The 22,125-nt window shown below is 44.3% G+C and overlaps 2 protein-coding genes across 6 annotated transcripts in view; one reads left to right on the top strand and one right to left on the bottom strand.

The window, feature by feature from the left end:
• Positions 1 to 22,125, top strand: part of rgl1 (ral guanine nucleotide dissociation stimulator-like 1) — a 299,289-nt gene that overhangs the window by 76,424 nt on the left and 200,740 nt on the right. The gene's annotated exons all lie outside the window — the stretch shown is intronic.
• LOC137373053 (putative C->U-editing enzyme APOBEC-4) overlaps positions 1 to 22,125 on the bottom strand; it is a 77,099-nt gene that overhangs the window by 46,260 nt on the left and 8,714 nt on the right. For 2 of the 5 annotated variants that reach the window (XM_068037821.1, XM_068037822.1), the window contains exons 1-2: positions 19,342 to 19,518; positions 18,382 to 18,461 (exon numbers count right to left, since the gene is read on the bottom strand). Coding sequence is in view for 2 of the 5 variants with exons in the window: in XM_068037820.1 (XP_067893921.1) it covers positions 19,342 to 19,408 (67 nt within the window). In the remaining 3 variants the exon portion in view is untranslated. Of the gene's footprint in view, positions 1 to 18,381; positions 18,462 to 19,341; positions 19,519 to 22,125 lie in introns of those variants that run through there. The other 3 variants (XM_068037820.1, XM_068037819.1, XM_068037823.1) reach the window with 2 other exon arrangements.

Here is a 22,125-nt window from a genome sequence, read left to right as displayed (position 1 = left end):
TTTTCATTGGAGCCCAGTATTCTTAAACCTTGTTCACTGTCTGAGACTTTTCTCTCTTGGGGTTCATATGTCTTCAATGGATTCCAAAGCTGGTGAGAGATGAGAGCAGACAGGAAAGACACTTTTTTTTTCATCCCAGGAGCAAACAGCTTTCGGAGTTCAAATTCTGTGGCAAGTTTAAATGAAAACCTCCAACTGCCAGTTAGTCGTCAGACTAAACTGGTCTGTCCATGTGTTTGTGTTTTCGGCCATCTTAGCAATCAACCTGCAATGCGAGCTCCTCCACCCTCAAAGTCTGATCATCAAAAGTCCATTGTGGATTGAATGTGTCAGGGCATGGTCTTTTGTCCCTTTTTTAAGCACTGTCTAAATATGCAAATGTGTTTCCAGTCAAGGGTCTGGTGCTTTTTTAAAAAAAAAAAGTTCTTTACTCCAGTAACAGTTTAAAAATCAATGTTCGTGTGGCAAAATTTAATATACCTCATTCTTGGCAGGTGGGGGCCTGCATGACACAAGGAACATGAAAAAATGGGCTCTATAGACACATAAATAACCAAAGGAAAATGAAATTAAAGATAAGTCCATAAAAGGATGAGCAAGAAAAGCTCTCATGGACAAGAGAAATGGCAGAAATATGGCCCCAAATTTAACTGAACAAGATACAGAAATGGATACTTCACTGGAGGATTTTTTTTTTTTCAAATCAATTGTTCATGGGATGTGGGCATCTCTGGCTATGCCAGCATTTATTACCCATCCTTCATTGCCCTTGAAGGTGGGGGTCACCTGCCTTCTTGAACTGCTGCAGTCCATGTAGTGCACCCACAGTGCTGTTAGGAAGGGAGTTCCAGGATTTTGAGCCAGCAACAGTGAAGGAACAGCGATTATAGTTCCAAGTCAGGATGGTGTGTGGCTTGGAGTGGAACTTGCAGGTGGGTGGTGTTACCATACATCTGCTGCCCTTTTTCCTTCAAGTGGTAGAGGTTGTGGGTTTGGAAGGTGCTGTCTAAGGACTCTTGGTGCAGTGCATCTTGTAGATGGTGCCTCTGCCACTGTGCATCAGTAGTGGATATTGAAGTTGGTGAATGGGGTGCCAATCAGTGGGCTGTTTTGTCCTGGATAGTGTTGAGCTACTTGTGTTGGAGCTGCGCCCATCCAAGCAAGTGTTGAGAATTCTATCACACTCCTGACTGGTGGACAGTTGCATAATTCCTAGTCTCTAATCTGCTCTTGTAGCCACAGTATTTATGTGGCAGGTCCAGTTCTGTTTCTGGTCAATGGTGACCACTATGATGATGGGGGATTCAGCAATGGTAATGCCGTTGAACATCAAGGGGAGATGGTTAGATTCTCTCTTGTTTGAGATGGTCATTGCCTGGCACTTTTGTGGCATGAATGTTACTTGCCACTTATCAACCCAAGGCTGGATGTTGTCCAGGTCTTGCTGCACCCAGAAACGAGCTGCTGCAGTATCTGAGGAGTCGCATATGGTGCTGAACCTTGCGCACTTATCAGCAAACATCCCCACTTCTGGCCTTATGGAGGGAAGGTCATTGTTGAAGCGGCTGAAGATAGGTGGGCCTAGGACACTATCCTGAGGAACTCCTGCAGTAATGTCCTGGGACTGAGATGATTTACCTCCTCCTTTTATGCTAGGTATGACTCCAACCAGCAGAGTTTTCTCCCTGATTCCCATTGACTCCTCCAGTTTTGCTAGGGCTCCTTGATGCCACATTTGGACAAATGCTGCCTTGATGTCAAGGGCAGTCACTCTAGCTTCGCCTCTGCAGTTCAGCTCTTTTTTTTTTTTGTCCATGTTTGGACAAAGGCTGTAATGAGGTCAGGAGCTGACGGAACCCAAAATAAGTCAGTGAGCAAGTGCTGCTCGGTAGCACTGTGGACAATCCTTCCATCTCTTTGCTGATGGGGCGTAGACTGATCAGACAATAATTGGCTGGGTTGGATTTATCCTGCTCACATTGCTGGGTAGATGCCATTTGTGTAGCTGTACTGGAACAGCTTGGCTGGGGGCGCGCTAGTTCTGGAGTGCAAGTCTTCAGTAATATTGCCAGAATGTTGTTTGCAGTATCCAGTGACTTCAGCCATTTCCCGATACCACGTGGAGTGAAATTAGATTGGCTGGGCTGCTCCTGGCATGCCCTCTCGCACTCTTCATTGAACCAGGGTTGGTCCAATGGCTTGATAATAGAGTGGGGTATATGCCAAGCCGAGGTTAGTGATTGTGTTTGAATACAATTCTGCTGATGGCCGACAGTACCTCATGGATGCCCAGTTTTGAGTTGCTAGATCTATTCGAAATCTATCCTATTTAGCACAATGGTAGTACCACACAACACGATGGTGTGAAGATGGAACTTCATCTCCACAAGGACTGTGTGGTGGTCACTGCTACCAATACTGTCCTGGACAGATACATCTGCAACATGTAGATTGGCGAGGATGAGGTCAAGTAGTTTTTTCTCTCTTGTTCCCTTACCACCTGCTGCAGTCCCAGTCCAGCAACTATGGCCTTTTAGGGCTCGGTCGGTAATGGTGATACCAAGCCACTCTTGATGGAGATTGAAGTTCCCCACCCAGAGTATATTCTGTGCCCTTTTGCTACCCTCCGTGCTTCTTCCAATTGGTGGTTAACATGGAGAAGCACAGAGTCATCAACCAAGGAGTGGTGGTAGATGGTAATCAGGAAATTTCTTTGCCTATGTGCAACACTGTAAATATTTGGTTGCTATCTTCAACCACGCAGAAAAAGAAAACTTTAAACCTCAAGCTAATAGTTTATTGAAAATTTCATGAAACCATTATTGTTTGTCTAATATCTGCATGATTGCAACTTTTTTCACAGGTCTTTTGTAGGGCATTCTTGAAATTTGGGAAATGTGTGTGCCTCTTTAAGATAAGATAAATTATTTGGGACCTAAGTTTTTTTTTTAAAATTAGAATAACATCAAAGCTTCTCTTCACCTAAGCCTCATTAACCTGAGACTGAAAACCTTTTGATCTCTGCAGAGGTGGGGGGATTTTCAACAGCCATCCGCCTGTTTTTTCACCTGAAAAATGACCAAGGGATGAGCAGAGGAAAATGAGGGGAGGACCTTGACCAGCCTTTAGCTGCCCAAGGCCTGACCTGATGCCAAGAGACTTCATGGTGTCCGGAGTCAATGTTGAGGACTCCCAGGGCAACTCCCTCCTGACTGCATACCACTGTGCCACCACCTCTGGTGGGTCAGTTATGCCGGTGGAACAGGACATGCCCAGGGATGGTGATGGTGTCAGGGACATTGTCTGTAAGGTATGATTCCGTGAGTATGACTGTCAAGCTATTGCTTGACTAGTCTGTGGGACAAGTCTCCCAATTTTGGAACAAGCCCCCAGATGTTAATAAGGAGTACTTTGCAGCGTCAACAGGGCTGGTTTGCCGTTGTCGTTTCCAATGCCAGGTGGTCCGTCTTTTCATTGCTTTTTTTACACTTTGTAACGGTTTAATGCAACTAAGTGGCTTGCTAGGCCATTTCAGAGGGCATGTACGAGTCAATCACGTTGCTGTGGGTCTGGAGTCACATGTAGGCCAGACCAGGTAACGACGGCAGATTTCCTTCCCTAAAGGACATTAGCGAACCAGATGGATTTTTACAGCAATCGACAATGGTTTCATGGTCACAATTAGACTAGCTTTTAATTCCAGATTTATTAATTAAATTCAAATTCCACCTTCTGCTGTGGTGTGGTTAGAACCCATATCTCCAGAGCATTAGCCTAGGCATCTGGATTACTTCTCTAAGCTGCTTAATGTCACTAGAAAATACTCACTGTTAGGATAGAAAGAGGAAAAAGTAATTAACAAACTACTAAAACATGGGTAATTACCCAGGCAGCATTGGTTATACAGTAATCATAAGTGTCTTCAATCTACATATAGACTGGGTAAGTCCAATGAGCACTAATGCTGCAGAGGATGAGTTTCTGGAGCATTTTGGAGATGGTTTTTCTGGAGCAGTATATTCAGGATCCGACTAGAGAACAGGCTATTTTAGATCTAATACTGTGTAATGAGAGGGCTAATTAATAATCTTCTTCTAAAAGAATCTTTAGGGATAAGTGACCATAATATGTTAAAATCTTACGTTATGTTTGAAAGTGAGGTAGTTTAATTTGAAGCCACGGTGTTAAATTTGAACAAAGGAAATTATGAAGGTATGGGGGGAAAATTGGCCAAGATAGATTGGGAAAATACATTTAAAGGTATGACACTGCATAGACAATGGATAGTCTTCAAATGATTATTCCATAGTTTACAGCAACTTTACATTGCTTGAAGGCACAAACCCCAAAAATGCAATCAACCATAGATAACAAAGTAAGTTGAGGATTGTATAAGATTAAAAGAAAAAACCTATAAAGTTGCCAGAAATAGCAGTAAACCTGAGGATTGGGAGGATTTTCGAATACAGCGAAAGAGGATGAAGAAACTGATTAAAGGGAGAATAGAATATGAATGTAAACTAGCAAAAAACGTAAAAACAGACTATAAAGGCTTCTATAGGTACGTAAAAAGGAAATGTTTGGGCTAAGACAAATGTGGGTCCATTACAGGCAGTCAGGAGAATTTTGAATAGGGAATAGAGAAATGGCAGAGAAGCTAAATGATTTTGTCTGTCTTCATTTGAGGAAGATGCAAGAAATCTCCCAGAATTAGAGATCCAAGGGACTAGGGAGAATGAGGAATTGAAGGAAATAAGTATGAGTAAGGAGGTTGTATTGGAGAAATTAATGGGGCTGAAGGCTGATAAGTCCCCAGGACCTGATATTCTACATCCCAGTGTGTTGAAAGAGATATCTATGGAGATAGTGGATGCATCGGTGATCATCTTCCAAAATTCCATAGATTCTGGAACAGTTCCTGCAGATTGGAAGATGGCAAATGTCATCCCACTATTTAAGAAGGGAGGGAGACAGCACATGGGATAGGAGGTAATATACTGGCATGGATTAAGGATTGGTTAACAGGCAGAAAGCAGAGAGTCGGAATAAACGGGTCATACTCGCGTTGGCAGTTTGTCTAGTGGGGTACTTCGAGGATCAGTACTTGGGCCCCAATTGTTCACAATATGTATCAATGATTTGGATGTGGGTATCAAATGGATTTCCAAGTTCGTGGATGACGCAAAGCTAGGTGGGACTCTGTCGTGAGGAAGATGCAAAACGGCTTCAAGGGGATTTGGACAAACTTAGTGAGTGGGCAAGGATGTGGCAGATGTAATATAATGTGGAGAAATGTGAGGTTATCCATTTTGGTAGGAGGAACATATGTGCAGCGTATTTCTTAAATGATAAGGGATTATAAAGTGTAGATGTACAAAGGGACCTGGGTGTCCTTGTCAATAGGTTACTGAAAGCTAACATGCAGGTGCAGCAAGCAATTAGGAAGGCTAATGGTATGTTGGCCTTTATCATTAGAGGATTTGTGTACAGGAGTAATAGTCTTGCTTCAGTTGTATAGAACCTTGTTTAGACTGCACCTGGAGTACTGTGTGCAGTTTTGGTCCCCTTACCTTGGGAAGGATATTATTGCCATAGAGGGAGCGCAACAAAGGTTCACCAGACTTGTTCACGGGATTCTGGGACTGTCCTCTGAAGAGATTGGGGAAACTGGGACTGTATTCTTTAGAGATTCGAAGAATGAGAGGTAATCTCATTGAAACCTACAAAGTACTTAAAGGGATAGCCAGGGTAGATGCAGGTAAGATGTTTCCCCCTAGTTGGGAAGTCTAGAACCAGGGAACACAATTTCAAAATAAGAGGGAAGCCACTTAGGACAGAGATGAGGAGAAATTTCTTTACTCTGAGGGTTGTGAATCTTTGGAATTCTCTACCCCAGAGGGCTGTGGAAGCTCAGTCATTGCGTATGTTTAAAGGAGAGATTGACAGATTTCTAAATACCAATGACATAAGGGGCTATGGGAATAGTTTGGGGGGGAAAAAGGCATTGAAGTGGATGATCAGCCATGATCGTATTGAATGATGGAGCAGGCTTGATGGGCTGAATGGCCCATTCCTGCTCCGATATTCCTACTAAAGACAAAAGCCTAGGTCTTAATGGTATGCATCCATACATACTCAAGGCAACAAAGAGAGAGAGAGATGCCAAAATACTGGTGGACAGCTAAAGATTTTTTTTTAGAAAAGGGAACAAAACCTAGGATTTACAGGCTTGACGCTGGTGATTTTAAAAAAAAAGATACTGGAATCTATACCAGAAGAAGTGATCGAGCATCTAGAGACAGAAGAATATGTTAAAGTCGCATAGAACCATAGAAAAATTACGGCAGAGAAGGGGGCCATACAGTCTATCGTGTCCGTGCCAGCCGAAAAGAAAACTAGCTGCCCAATCTAATCCCATCTTCCAGCACCTGGTCTATAGCCTTGCTGGTTACAGTACTTCAGGTGCATGTCCAGGTACCTTTTTTTTTTAAAATGAATTAAGGGTTTCTGCCTCCACCACCATTCTTGGCAGTGAATTCCAGAAACCCAGCACTCTCTGGGTGACCAGGTTTTTCCTCATGTCCCCTCTAATCCTTCTATCGATCACCTTAAATCTGTGCCCCCTGGTAATTGACCTCTCCGCTGGGGGAAACCGTGCCTTCCTGTCTACTCTATCTGGGCCCCTCGTAACTTTGTACACCTCAATTAAGTCACCCCTCAGCCTCCTCTGTTTTAAGGAAAACAACCCTAGCCTATCCAATCTTTCCTCATTCCTGCAACTTTCAAGTCTTGGCAGTTCTTGTAAATCTCTGCTGTACACCCTCTACTGAGCAATTATGCCCTTCCTGTAATGTGGTGACCAGATAACTGTATACTACACTCCAGCTGTGGCCTAACCAGCGTTTTATACAGTTCCAGCATTTCATCCCTGCTTTTATATTCTATACCTCAGCCAATAAAGGAAAACATTCCATGTGCCTTCTTCACCACTCTATATCTACCTGTCCTGCCACCTTCAGTGACCTGTGGACATGCACTCCAAGGTCTCTCACTTCTTCTACCCTTCTCAATGTCCTCCCATTTATTATGTATTCCCTTGCTTTGTTTGCCCTCCCTAAATGCATTACCTCACACATCTCTGGATTGAATTCCATTCACCACTTTCCCACCCACTCAACCAAACCATTGATATCTTTCTGGAGGCCATGACTCTGCTCTTCACTATCAACTACACGGTCAATTTTTGTGGGAAATTTGCTGATGACAATCATGCCTCCCACATTCAAGTCTAAATCGTTAATATATACCACAAACAACAAGGGACCCAACACAGCCCTGTGGAACACCACTGGAAACCGCTTTCCATTCACAAAAACATCTTTCGACTGTCACAGAATCACAGAATAATAGTGCAGAAGAGGCCCTTCGGCCATCGAGTCTGCATTGATGCATTAAAAACACCTGACCTGTCTACCTAATTCCATTTGCCAGCACTTGGCCCATAGCCTTGAATGTTATGACGTGCCAAGTGTTCATCCAGGTACTTTTTTAAAGGATGTGAGGCAACCTGCATCTACCACCCTCCCAGGCAGGGCATTCCAGACCATCACAACCCTCTGGGTTAAAAAAGTTCTTCCTCAAGTCCCCTTTAGACCTCCCACCCCTCACCTTTTAAACTTATGACCCCTTGTAACTTCCCCTTCAACTAAGGGGAACAGCTGCTCCCTATCCACCCTGTCCATGCCCCTCATAATCTTGTACACCTCTATCAGGTCACCCCTCAGTCTTCTCTGCTCCAGTGAAAACAACCCAAGCCTATCCAACCTCTCTTCATAGCTTAAATGTTCCATCCCAGGCTATATCCTGGTGAATTACCTCTGCACCCCCTCCAATGCAATCACATCCTTCCCATAATGTGGCAACCAGAATTCCACACAGTACTCCAGCTGTGGCCTTATCAAAGTTCTGTACAACTCCAACATGACCTCCCTGCTTTTGTAATCTATGCCTCGATTGATAAAAGCAAGTGTCCCATATGCCTTTTTCACTACCCTATTAACCTGGCCTTCTACCTTCAGAGATCTATGGACAAACACGCCAAGGTCCCTTTGTTCCTCGGAACTTCCCAGTGTCAGGCCATTCATTTGAATACTTCCGTATCACATTACTCCTTCCAAAGTGTATCACCTCACACTTTTCAGCGTTAAATTCCATCTGCCACTTTTCTGTCCATTTGACCATCCTGTCTATATCTTCCTGTAACCTAAGACACTCCACCTCACTGTTAGCCACTCGGCCAATCTTTGTCATCTGCGAACTTACTGATCCTACCTCCCACATAGTCATCTATGTCGTTTATATAAAATGACAAACAATAGGGGACCCAGCACAGATCTCTGTGGTACGCCACTGGACACTGGCTTCCAGTCACTAAAACAGCTGTCCGTCATCACTGTCTCCTACAGCTAAGCCAATTTTGAATCCACCTTACCAAGTTACCCTGTATCCTATGTGCATTTGCTTTCTTGATAAGTCTCCCATGTGGGACCTTGTCAAAGGCTTAGCTGAAATCCATGTAAACTACATCAACTGCACTACCCTCATCTACACACCTGGTCACATGCTCAAAAAATTCAATCAAATTTGTTAGGCATGACCTCCCTCTGACAAAGCCATGCTGACTATTCCTAATTAAATTTTGCCTCTCCAAGTGGAGATAGATTCTCTCCTTCAGAATTTTCTCCAATAGTTTCCCTACCACTGACGTGAGACTCACTGGTCTGTAGTTCCCTGGCTTATCTCTGCAACCTTTCTTAAATAGTGGGACCACATTAGCTGTTCTCCAGTCCTCTGGCACCTCCCCCTGTGGCCAGAGAGGAATTAAAAATTAGGGTCAGAGCCCCTGCAATCTCCACTCTCTCCTCCCACAGCATCCTGGGACACAAATCGTCCGGACCTGGAGATTTGTCCACTTTTAAGCCTTCCAAAACCTCCAATACCTTGTCACTCCCTATGACAATTTTCTCAAGAACCTCACAGTCTCTCTCTAAGTTCCATATCTACATCCTCATTCTCTTGGGTGAAGACAGATGTGAAGTATTCATTCAACACCCTACCAATGTCCTCTGGCTCCACCCACAAATTTCCCCTTTGGTCCCTAATGGGTCCTACTCTTACCCTGGTTATCCTCCTCCCATTGATATAACTTATAGAATATCTTGGGATTTTCCCTACTTTTACCAGCCAGAGCTTTCTCATATTCCCTCGTTTCTCTCCTAATTGCTTTCTTAAGCTCCATCCTACACTTTCTGTATTCCACTAATGCTTCCATTGATTTGCTCTCCTTGTATTTGCTAAAAGCTTCTCTTTTCCTTATCATACCCTGAATGTTTCTGGTCATCCATGGTTCTCTGGGCTTTTTGCTCCTACCTATTACCCTAGTGAGAACATGTTGGGCCTGTACCCTCCCCATTTCCTTTTTGAATGCCCCCCCACTGCTCTTCTGTAGATTTCCCAACAAGTAACTCTTTCCAGTCTACCTTGGCCAGATGTTGCCTTATTTTACTAAAATTCACTCTCCCCCAATCCAAAACCTTTTTTTTTTTTGCAACTTGTCTATTTCTTTCTCCATAACAAGCTTAAATTGTACCATGTTATGGTCGCTATCACCAAAATGCTCCCCCACCAACGCATCAACCACCTGTCTGGCTTCATTCCCCAGAATTAGGTCCAGCACTGCACCCTTCCTTGTTGGATCCTCTACATATTGAGCTAAAAAGTTCTCCTGTCTACATTTTAAGAACTCCACTCCATCTAAGCCCTTAATATGATGACTATCCCAATTAATGTTGGGAAAGTTGAAATCACCTAATATAATTACCCTATTATTTTTACACATCTCTGCAAATTGTGCACATATTTGCTCCTATATTTCATGCTGACTATCTGGGGGTCTATAATAAACACCTAGCAGTGTGGTTGTCAATTTTTTATTCCTAAACTCTACCCATAAAGCTTCATTTGATGCCCCCTCCAAGATATCATCTCTCCTTACTGCAGTATCTGACTCCTTAATTAATATGGCAATGCCCCCTCCTCTGTCTCGCCTAAAGATTCTATATCTTGGGATATTGAGCTGTCAATCCTGCCCCTCCCCCAACCATGTCTCCGTGATGGCTATATCACAATTCCACGTGTCAATCATTGCCCTTAACTCATCTGTTTTACCTGCAATACCCCTGGCATTAAAGTAGAGGCCTTCCATCCTGGTCTTACTCCCTTGAAACTTACTTCCACTGTATTCCCTCTGACTTGTTTGCTTTCCTGTGCTTAGCTGTGTCCCTATTCTGCTAGGAGTCTGCATCCCCTCTCCCTGCCAAATTTGTTTAAACTCCTCCCAACAGCACTAGCAAACCCACTAGCAAGGATGTTAGTCCCCCTCTGGTTCAGATGTAGACAGTCCCACTTGTAAAGGTCCCACATTCCCCAGAACTGGTCCCAGTGGTCCAGGAATCTAAAACCCTCCCTCCTGCTCCAACTCTTAAGCCACGCATTCATCTGTGCTATTCTCCTATTTCTATACTCGCTAGCACGTGGCACTGGGAGTAATCCAGAGATTACAACGAGAGGTCCTGCTTTTTAGTCTACTGCCTAACTCCCTGAATTCTTGATGCAAGACCTCATCCCTCTTTCTACCTATGTCATTGGTACCAACATGTACCATGACCTCTGCCTTATCACCCTCCCCCTTCAGGATGCCCTGCAGCCGTTCAGTGACATCCTGGATCCTGGCACCAGGGAGGCAACACACCGTCCTGGAGTCACGTTGACTGCCACAGTGGAGCTTATCTGTTCCCCTGACTGTAGAATCCCCTATTACTATTGCTCTTCCTCTCTTTCCCCCTTCCTGTGCAGACAGGCTGCTTGCGGTGCCAGAAGCTTGGCTCTGTCCGCACTCCCTGGAGGAACCAGCCTCATCAACCTCCAAAATGGATTACCAATTTGCAAGCGGGACCCCAGGGGACTCCTGAACTACCTGCCTGTTTCTCTTGGACTGCCTGGTGGTCACCCATTCCCTTCCTTCCTCAAGTCCCTTCAGCTGCAGTGTGACCACCTCTCGATACGTGCTATCCACAATGCTCTCAGACTCGCAGATGCTCCACAGTGTTTCCAGCCGCCGTTCCAGCTCTGAAACCCGAGCTTCCAGGAGCTGCAGCTGGACACACTTCCTGCACGCATGCTGGTCTCAGGGACTGGAAATGTTCCCAGATTCCCACATGCAGCAAGAGGAGCTCTCCTGCCATGACTAAACCCTTTAAATTTAAAACTATCGAAGATTATAATTTAAAAAGCAATTAAATCTTGCTAAAACAATGACTGACAATTCAATCCACTTTGAAAAATACCCACCAGGACTTACTCACCAGTTAGCTGTGCTCTTTGGAAGCTCTCTGTTCCCCTCACTTTAAGGACCGGTAGGAAATGAAAGGAGCTCCTCACTTCCCCAGTTACCAAACTTCCACTATAGCATTCTAATGCAACCCAAGTCAGCACTCTTTTTCTACCTATGTCATTGATACCAACATGTACCATGACCTCTGCCTTATCATCCTCCCCCTTCAGGATGCCCTGCAGCTGTTCAGTGACATCCTGGATCCTGGCACCAGGGAGGCAACACACCATCCTGGAGTCAACGTTGACTTTGTTTCCTGTCACTGAGTCAATTTTGGATCCATCCTGCCACCTTCCCCTGTATCCCATGGGCTTTCATTTTACTGACCAGTCTGCTATGTGGGACCTTATCAAATGCCTTACGAAAATCCATGTACATCACATCCACTACACTACCCTCCTCAATCCTCCTTTACTACTTCCTCAAAAAACGCAATCAGGTTAGTAAGACATGACCTTCCCCTAACAAATTGAGTACAAGAGTTGGGATGTCATGTTACAGTTGTACATAATGTTGGTTAGGCTGCATTTGGAGTACCGTGTGCAGTTCTGGTTGCCGCACTACAGGAAAGATGTGATTAAGCTAGAGAGGGTGCAGAAAAGATTCACAAGGATGTTGCCTGGTTTGGAGGGCTTGAGTTATAAAGAGAGATTGGATAGGCTGGGTCTGTTTTCCCTGGAGCGAAGGAGGCTGAGAGGGGACATGATAGAGGTCTATAAAATTATGAGAGGCATAGATAGGGTAGATATCCAGAGTCTGTTTCCCATGGTAGGGGTGACTAAAATTAGAGGGCATAGATTTAAGGTGAGAGGGAGGAGGTTTAAAGGGGATCGAAGGGGTAAATTTTTCACACACAGAATAGTGGGTATCTGGAATGAGCTACCTGAGGAGGTGGTGGAGGCAGGAACAGTAGCAACATTTAAGAGGCATCTGGACAGGTACTTGAATGAGCAAGGCATAGAGGGATGTGGAATTAATGCAGGCAGGTGGGATTAGTATAGATGGGCATTATGGTCGGCATGGACGCGTTGGGCCGAAGGGCTTATTTCTATGCTGTACGACTGTATGACTCTATAAATCTATGCTGACTATTCCTGATTAATTTGTGACTTTCTAAGTGGCAGTTTATCCTGTCCCTCAGAATTGATTCTAATAATTTACTCACCACAGAGGTCAGACTGACCGGCCTATGATTATTTGGCCTATCCCTCAGACCCTTTTTAAACTATGGTACAATGTTTGCAGACCCCCATTGTCTGGTACCTCGCCTGTATCTAGTGAGGATTTGAAGATGATCCTCAGAGCATCTGCTATTTCCTCCCTGGCTTCCTTTAACAACCTGTGATGCAATACATTCAGCCTGGTGATTTAACCACTTTCAAGTATGTACGATCCTCTAGTACTTCCCCTCTCGTTATGTTTTATCGTATCTAGTATTTCACACTCCTCTTTTACTGCAATGTCTGCATCATCCCCCTCCTTTTGTGAAGAGACAAAAAACTCATCAAGAACCCTGCCCACATCTTCTGCATCCACACAAGTTCCCTTGTACATCTCCGATAGGCCCTACCCTTTCCTTGCTTATTCTCTTGCTCTTAATGTAGTGATACATCTTCGGGCTTTCCTTCATTTTACCTGCCAATAATTTTTCATGTCCTCTCTTGACTTTTCTAATTTCCTTTACTTCACCCTGCACTTTCTATACTCCTCTTGGCTTTTAAAGTATTACATTTTGTGATCATCAGCTTTCTTTTTCTGCTTTATCTTATCCTGTAAGCTTCTTACAGAACAGCCCAGGGGGCTCTAGATTTGGCAATACCACCCTTTTTATCTTTGTGGGGACATGCCTATACTGTGCCTGTAGTATCTCGTTTTTGAATGCCCCTCACTGGTTTGTCACTGATTTTCCTTCAAGTAGCTGTATCCAGTCCACTTTTGCCAGCTCACCTCTGTTTTGTAAAATGTGTCTCCTGCCCCCCTCAATTTAGGACTTGTATTCCCTGTTTTATCCTAGTCCTTTTCCATGATTATAGTCACCATCTCCAAAATGGTCACTCACTGTTAGTTCATCCACTTGCCCAGCTTCATTACCAAAGACTAAATCTAGAATTGTGCCCCCTTTCGTTGGGCTTGTTACATGCTGGCTAAAAAAGTTCTCTTGAACACAGTTCAAGAATTTTGTCCCCTCTGTGCCCTTCACACTTTGTATCCCAGTTGATATTGGGGTAATTGAAATCCCCAACTATTATTGCCTAGTTTTTGCATGTAGAAATTTGCCTACATATTTGTTCGTCTATCTCCCTCTCACTATTTAGGGGTCTATAGTCCAATAGTATGGATTCCAAAAGGCTGGAAAGAGTAGACCAGGGTAATGTTGTAGATGTCATATACTTGGATTTTCACAAGGCCTTTGCTAAGGTCGTACCACACGGCAGGCTCACGACAAAGATATTAGGGACGTGTGGAGTCATGGGACAGGTAGCTGGATGGCAAATTGGCTTTTATTTAAAAAAAAATAAAAAGGCTGAAACTAGGAGTCAATGATTATTTTCGGTTTGAGGAAGGTAGAGAGCAGTGTTCTACAAGGAGCAATTAATGATTTGGACTTGGGAACAATTAACTTATCAATTTGCAGATGATGCCAAACTGTATCAATGCAAAAATAGGGGCCATAAATACAAAAAGAAACAGAAAATCCTGAAAATACTTAGGTCTGGTGGCATCTGTAGAAAGAGAAACAGAGCTAACCTTTTCAAGTCGATTTACCTTTTGTCAGATGTCTTTATTATTTCAGGGTTTTTTTTACTTCAACATCTGCAGTATTTCCTTTTGTAATGGCCATAAATAAGTTATTAATGAAGCAAATAATTAAATGATAAATTTCTTTACTCTGGTTAGAATGTGGAACTCATTACCACAGGAAGAGGTTGATGCAAGTACAGTTTGGATGCTTTCAAAAGGAAACTAGGAGAAAAGGAATAGAAAGATATACTGAAAGGCTGAGATGAGATAGATGGAATCGAAGGAGACTCGTAGGCTGTAAATAGCACAAGTTAGTTGGGTCAAATTACTGGTTTCTTTGCTGCAATGGAGGCCAAGGATGGAACCTTGCCGGAGATGAGACTGTTGTACTTAATAAATTTGCTGCAGTACATAGAACATAGAACATAGAACATACAGCACAGAACAGGCCCTTCGGCCCACAATGTTGTGCCGATCCTTTGTCCTCTGTCAAGGACAATTTAATCTATACCCCATCATTCTCCTTTATCCATATACCTATCCAAAAGACTTTTGAAAGTCCCTAAAGTTTCTGACTCAACAACTTCCCCGGGCAAGGCATTCCATGCCTCGACCACTCTCTGGGTAAAGAACCTTCCCCTGACATCCCCCTTATATCTCCCACCCTTCACCTTAAATTTATGACCCCTTGTAACGCTTTGCTCCACCCGGGGAAAAAGTTTCTGACTGTCTACCCTATCTATTCCCCTGATCATCTTATAAACCTCTATCATGTCACCCCTCATCCTTCTCCGTTCTAATGAGAAGAGGCCTAGAATGTTCAGCCTTTCCTCGTAAGACTTATTCTCCATTCCAGGCAACATCCTGGTAAATCTCCTCTGCACCCTCTCCAAGGCTTCCACATCCTTCCTAAAATGAGGCGACCAGAACTGCACACAGTACTCCAAATGAGGCCTTACCAAGGTCCTGTACAGCTGCATCATCACCTCACGGCTCTTAAATTCAATCCCTCTGCTAATGAACGCTAACACCCCATATGCCTTCTTCACAGCCCTATCCACTTGAGTTGCAACTTTCAATGATCTATGCACATAGACCCCAAGGTCTCTCTGCTCCTCCACATGCCCAAGAACCCTACCGTTAACCCAGTATTTTGCATTCATGTTTGTCCTTCCAAAATGGACGACCTCACACTTTTCAGGGTTAAACTCCATCTGCCACTTTTCAGCCCAGCACTGCAACCTATCCAAGTCCCTTTGCAGACGACAATAGCCCTCCTCGGTATCCACAACTCCACCAACCTTTGTATCATCTGCAAATTTACTGACCCACCCTTCGACTTCCTCATCCAAGTCGTTAATAAAAATCACAAACAGGAGAGGACCCAGAACTGATCCCTGCGGCACGCCACTGGTAACTGGGCTCCAGGCTGAGTATTTACCATCTAAGACCACTCTCTGCCTTCTATCAGTTAGCCAATTCTTAATCCAACTGGCCACATTCCCCACTATCCCATGCCTCCTGACTTTCTCCATAAGTCTACCATGGGGGACCTTATCAAATGCCTTACTAAAATCCATGTACACCACATCCACTGGTTTACCCTCATCCACTTGCTTGGTCACCTGCTCAAAGAATTCAATCAGGCTTGTGAGGCAAGACCTACCCCTCACAAAACCGTGCTGACTGTCCCGAATCAAGCAGTGTCTTTCCAGATGCTCAGAAATCCTATCCCTCAGCACCTTTTCCATCAACTTGCCTACCACCGAAGTAAGACTAACTGGCCTGTAATTCCCAGGGTTGTTCCTATTCCCTTTCTTGAACAGGGGCACAACATTTGCCACCCTCCAATCACCTGGTACCACCCCCGTCAGCAGAGAAGATGAAAAGATCATTGCCAGCGGCTCTGCAATTTCATCCCTTGCTTCCCATAACATCCTTGGATATACCCCGTCAGGCCCGGGAGACTTGTCTATCTTCAAGTTATTCAAAAACCCCAACACATCTTCCCTCCTAACGAGCACTTCCTCGAGCTTACCAGTCTGCTTCCCACCGTCCTCTTCAGTAATACACCCCTTCTCATTCGTAAATACCGAAGAGAAGTACTCATTCAAAACCTCACTTATCTCTTCCGGCTCAACACACAGTCTCCCGCTATTGTCCTTGACCGGACCTACGGTCCCCCTAGTCATCCTCATATTTCTGACATACGCGTAAAAGGCCTTGGGGTTTTCTTTTATCCTACCCGCCAAGCATTTTTCATGCCCTCTCTTAGCTCTCCTAATCCCTTTCTTCAGATCCCTCCTGGCCATCTTGTATCCCTCCAGAGCTATGCCTGTGCCCTTTTTCCTCAACTTTATATACGCATCCTTCTTCTTCCTAACAAGACTCTCAACCTCTCTTGTCAACCACGGTTCCCTCACATGACCATCCCTTCCCTGTCTGACAGGGACATGCTTATCAATGGCCCCTACTATCTGCTCCTTGAAAAAGTTCCACATTTCGACCGTGCCCTTCCCTGCCAGCATATGCTCCCAACTTATGCTCCTCAGTTCCTGCCTGACAGCATCATATCTACCCTTCCCCCAATTGTAAACCTTGCCCTGTTGCACATACCTATCCCTCTCCATTACCACAGTGAATGCTACAGAATTGTGATCACTATCTCCAAAGTGCTCGCCCACCAACAGCTCTATCACTTGCCCTGGTTCATTACCTAGTACCAAATCCAATATTGCCTCCCCTCTGGTCGGGCAGTCTACATACTGAGTCAGAAAAGCTTCCTGGACATACTGCACAAACACTACCCCATCCAAACTATTCCATCTAAAGAGTTGCCAATCAATATTTGGGAAGTTGAAATCCCCCATAATTACTACCCTGTGACTTCTGCTCCTTTCCAAAATCTGTTTCCCAATCTGCTCTTCCACCTCCCTGCTGCTATTGGGGGGCCTATAGAAAACTCCCATCAAGGTGACTGCTCCTTTCCTGTTCCTGACCTCAACCCACAGTGCCTCAGTCGGCAGATCCTCCTCGAAAATTCTTTCAGCAGTTGTTACACTACTTCTAACTAACAATGCCACCCCCCCACCTCTTTTACCACCATTCCTAATCTTATGAAAACATCTATAACCAGGTACCTCCAAAAACCATTCCTCCCCCTCACCTATCCACGTTTCAGTGATGGCCACAACATCGTAGTCCCAAGTGCCCATCCACGCCTTCAATTCACTCACCTTATTCCTGATGCTTCTTGCGTTGAAGTATACGCACTTTAACCCTTCTCCGTGCCCATCTGTCCTCTGCGACAGTGCTACCTTCCCCAATACCTCACTACACTCTTTGTCTTTCTGAGTGGACCCACTGGTCCCTGGATTACAAGTCCGGTTCCCATCCCCCTCCCAAACTAGTTTAAACCCTCCCGAACAGTACTAGCAAACCTCCCTCCCAGGATATTGGTGCCCCTCTGGTTCAGATGCAGCCCGTCCTGTTTGAACAGGTCCCATCTTCCCCAGAATGCAGTCCAATTATCCAAGAACTGGAAGCCCTCCCTCCTACACCATTCCTGCAGCCACGTGTTCAGCTGTGCTCTCTCCCTATTCCTAGCCTCACTATCACGTGGCGCCGGCAACAAACCAGAGATAACAACTCTGTCCGTCCGAGCTTTCAGCTTCCAGCCTAACTCCCTAAACTCACTTCTAACATCTGTGCCACCCTTCCTTCCTACGTCGTTGGTGCCAATGTGCACCACGACCTCTGGCTGCTCCCCCTCCCCTTTAAGGATCCTGAAGACGCGATCACAAACATCACGGACCCTGGCACCAGGGAGGCAACAAACCATCCGTGCGTCTCGCCTGCGCCCACAGAACCGCCTGTCCGTACTCCTCACCATCGAGTCCCCGATGACTAGTGCTCTCCCATTCTCCCTCCTTCCCTTCTGAGCCACAGTGCAGGACCCCGTGCCAGAGGCCCGGTCACTGCAGCTCCTGATGCCTTCACTCACCCACCGAAGAGTCGCTACCTTCTCCTGCTGCTCCGCCGGGAAATGAGGCCGAGTCCACGGAGCTCCGCACCTTTAAGGAAAATACCTACCCAGGAGTCCTCGCTGCCGACCAGCTTCCGGTTCCTCCGGCGCCAAAAGAAACTCAAAGACAAGGAAAACAGTAAGTAAAACAGTAAGTACTTACTTTTAAAACACAGCTCCTGATGCCTTCACTCACCCACCGAAGAGTCGCTACCTTCTCCTGCTGCTCCGCCGGGAAATGAGCTAGAAGCAGAAAATGACACATAATGAACCCATTATATCCTTTGCATTTTGCATATGATTAGATTGAGATAAAATGTTATTTAAAAGTCTCCATGATTTCAATCTGACTATTTTAGATGGGTTGCAACTTTATTTTTTAAATTTTTTTCCCCTTCCTCTCTGCCTCTTTAATGTTTTGGCTCCTTTCAGTAGGTTTAGCTTCGATGTGTTCCAGTTGTACTTTGGTATGTTGCCCAAGTGACCTTTTTTATTCACCTGTGAGCCTGCACATTAAATGTCAGCAGGCGATTAAACTATTTCATGTGTCCTAATTTAGGCTGATTTCCCCCTCTCTCTTTTTCCTCCCCCCCCTCTGATTTTGCTGTCCCTTGACACAAAGGACATTGAAGGGGATGAGAAGCTGTTTAACTAGTTGGGGTGGTTGAAGGCAGTCAGTCATGTGAAACCTAGGAATATGTATAATCAAAATTTAGCAACCTTGGGTTCACCTCCATTGAGAGAGTTTAATAAGTGATCAATGGAGCGTCATTCTTAAATGCAGACTTGCATCCACAAGTGCAAAGGTTTTACATGCAGTAGCAACAGGAAGTAGTTTTGTCAACTGGAATTTTGAAGACAAAGTTCCAGCATTGAAATGCAAAATATGAAAAACAAATGTAAATATCTGATGCTTTATTTCCAGAATTCATATCAGTTGTGCTGCACAAATATTACTCCATGTTTTGAATCTTGAGTGCAGCTATGAAGCTGAGTATTCATAAATATTTGCAAATCCATTTTGATCTAAAACTGCTAAGTATAGTGTCAGAATGATCAGCTTAGATTTGAAGGTGAAAATCTACATTCTCCAGCAACTGTGTAATATATTGCAAGTGTTTACCTGTTACTAGGAGACCCAGCTCAGCTTCATCGATTTTACTTTCCTGGCTCTTTGTTGTCTGATTCATCTGAAATGTGAAGTTTATTCCAAATGCTGGACTTCAGTTGGTGTAAATCTACAGTATATCTTATGAACATATTTCTCTTTCAGCTGTGATACTGTCCATTTTGCTGGGAAGCTTCGTGAGGGTGGGGCAGCTTTGTTTCATGTAAGCAAGGGGAATGGATAACTGATTCCATGGCAATAGTGTTGAGACTTTGTGCTAGGATACAGTTCGTCATGTATAGAGCTCGCATTCCTTACATTTCTGACAGGTTTACTTAACATAATTTAATCATCATTGTTAAGACCACAGTGCTGCAAATGCTTGAATCATTGAATATTTCAAAACTAGAATGACAAACCAAATGCTATATATTATTCAGTGAACTTTGTTGAAAACAGTGTATTTTTAAATGTTATAGCTGGCTGGCTGCCAGTTACAAAGGTTGTGTGGTTGGCATCCTTCCATCTACAAAAGATGATGGACATGCAGCAAACAATCCATTTAAGTGGGGTGTCTTCTCTTCATGCACCTTTGCTGATAGCTGTGAAGGCCAACCTGAAGAGGCAGATTCTACCACAAGTGCCACATGTGAAGCTGCCAAGTGATACTATGAGCTGTTGTTTTCAGCTTTGGTGCCTGTTGCCAAGCTGCTGGAGCCACTGGTCATCATGGTAGTTCATGCCAGTCCAGAGGATATGTCACCATTTCCCTCTTTCCCCAGTTAATGACTCCCAGGTGCGATGGTCGATATTTAGAGCCTTCATGTCACGCTTGTAAGCATCCTTGAAGTGGAGCATTGGGCGCCCCACTGGCTGTCTGGCCCTGGCTACCTCACCATACAGAAGGTCCTTGAGTATGTGATAGTCTTCCATCCTGCAGACGTATCCGATCCACCGAAGCCACCTCTGTTTGATTAGTGCCAACGCAATTGGGAGCTCTGCCTTTGAGAGGACTGCCGCATTTGTGATTTTGTCCTGCCAGGATATATCCGTAATGTGTTGCAGACAGCGAAGATGGAAATTTGTTTTTTTTTCCAATGTTTCACAGCCATACAGCAAGGTGCTGAGAACACCGGCCTTATAAACAATCACCTTGGTCCTAAGGGACAGCTTGGTGTTATCCCATGCATGTTTAACAAGTCGGCCAAAGGCGGTAGCTGCTTTTTCTATGCGTATATTGAGCTCTGCATCAAGGGGCAGATTGTCTATCACCATGGCTCCAAGGTAGCAGAATTTGATCACCACTTCCAGTGGGTTGTTACTCAGTGTTATCGGGTGGAGATGCAACACTTTGTCCGATGACCATAGTTTTCTTGACGCTTATAGTCAAGGAGAACATGAGACAGGCCATTATGAGGACTACTCAAATTAAGGGATTCGAAGAAATAGTGAGAACAAAGGTTTGAGTAGGTTTCATCTTCAGTTGAAGTTTTCAATTCCTCCATTGTTATCCTGCTTGGCCTTTTGGCTTTAGTATTAAAATGTCGCAACCAATCTCCTGTTGCTCATGGTGAGTCAATGGATTTGCTGAAGTGTGATGGGAAGTGATGAGATTGAGACGTGTGCTATTTGCAAGAATTTTATTATAGGTAATTTTTGGTGGACTTTAAGATGCACTGAACCATAAGACACGAGGGTTGTAAAAAGAAACATCTGGGGAAAAGATTTCAGCGCATGTAGGTGTTTAATATTAAACAGAACAATAGCAACAATTCAGCGTGAAGTTTAACTGCTAACATTGACCATTATAGAAAAAAACCAACCATGGTTTTTGCACCTGTTCCAGCTGTGGCCATTTTGCAGCATGCCCACAAAGTGTGCTTGCTCTTTTCTATTTTCACCAGTTCTTTTTCCATTCCTATATCATTTTCTCAGTTACAGGCAAACCAAAATGTCCTTCAGTCACTCTATTTCCACACACTCTTTTGGCATACCTTACCTCTTCCAGTTTGAATCCTACAGTATAAGAAAGTCTTTTTGTCTTATACCAATTGGGTTCATGGCAACTCCCAGTACGTATGTGTAACTCCAACACATGCTAATGATTTGTGCAACAGGGTGACGTTCTGACCATAAGACGCGTTAATTTTAGGCTTTTTTTATTCCCCCCCCCCCCCCCCTCCACCCCCAAAGAGAAAAGTGTCTTGTAGTCCAGCAAATCATTACTGCAGCTAGTTTTGAATCGATTACTGATGTTGGCTACAGCTTTTTGGTGGCATTGTTCAATCACGTGAAAGTGTAATTTAGTAAAGTAATGAGCAGTGTTGGACCTGAAGATGTACAATATTGAGCAAGGAGGATTCCAGTAATCCTGCATGTCTTGGGTAACAGACGACAGGATGATTGTGGTTACAATATAGGGAATACATGACTACTTCAGATTTATTTCACTACGTCATCCAGGTTGGATAACTCTACAAACACAAAAGATTAAGGGACAAGTAAAGACAAGCTGGTCCCTCAAGTCTGCCCCAGACCACGATGGCAAGAGAATCATGACGAGACACTTCTTCCCTAACCCACCACCTTTTCCAGACATGTAATCTAGTAGGGGAGGCAAAAGAATCATGGGCATCAAGGAAAAAAAAAATCTGGAAAATCCCTCCTACCCTCCGGTGATCAAAACTAGTTGACGAGACCACTTGGGCCAAGTGTTAGTATAAAAGACACATGCCTTCTTTAGGAGGTGATCTCGTTCCCAGTCAAGAACTGGTTCAGGTGCCTCTTAAAGATATGCAG

The sequence above is a fragment of the Heterodontus francisci genome, chromosome 8, assembly GCF_036365525.1.
Source record: "Heterodontus francisci isolate sHetFra1 chromosome 8, sHetFra1.hap1, whole genome shotgun sequence".
Classification (NCBI taxonomy): domain Eukaryota; kingdom Metazoa; phylum Chordata; class Chondrichthyes; order Heterodontiformes; family Heterodontidae; genus Heterodontus; species Heterodontus francisci.
The sequence above is the reverse complement of the archived record's forward strand: the minus strand, read 5'-3'. Positions and strand labels throughout refer to the sequence as shown.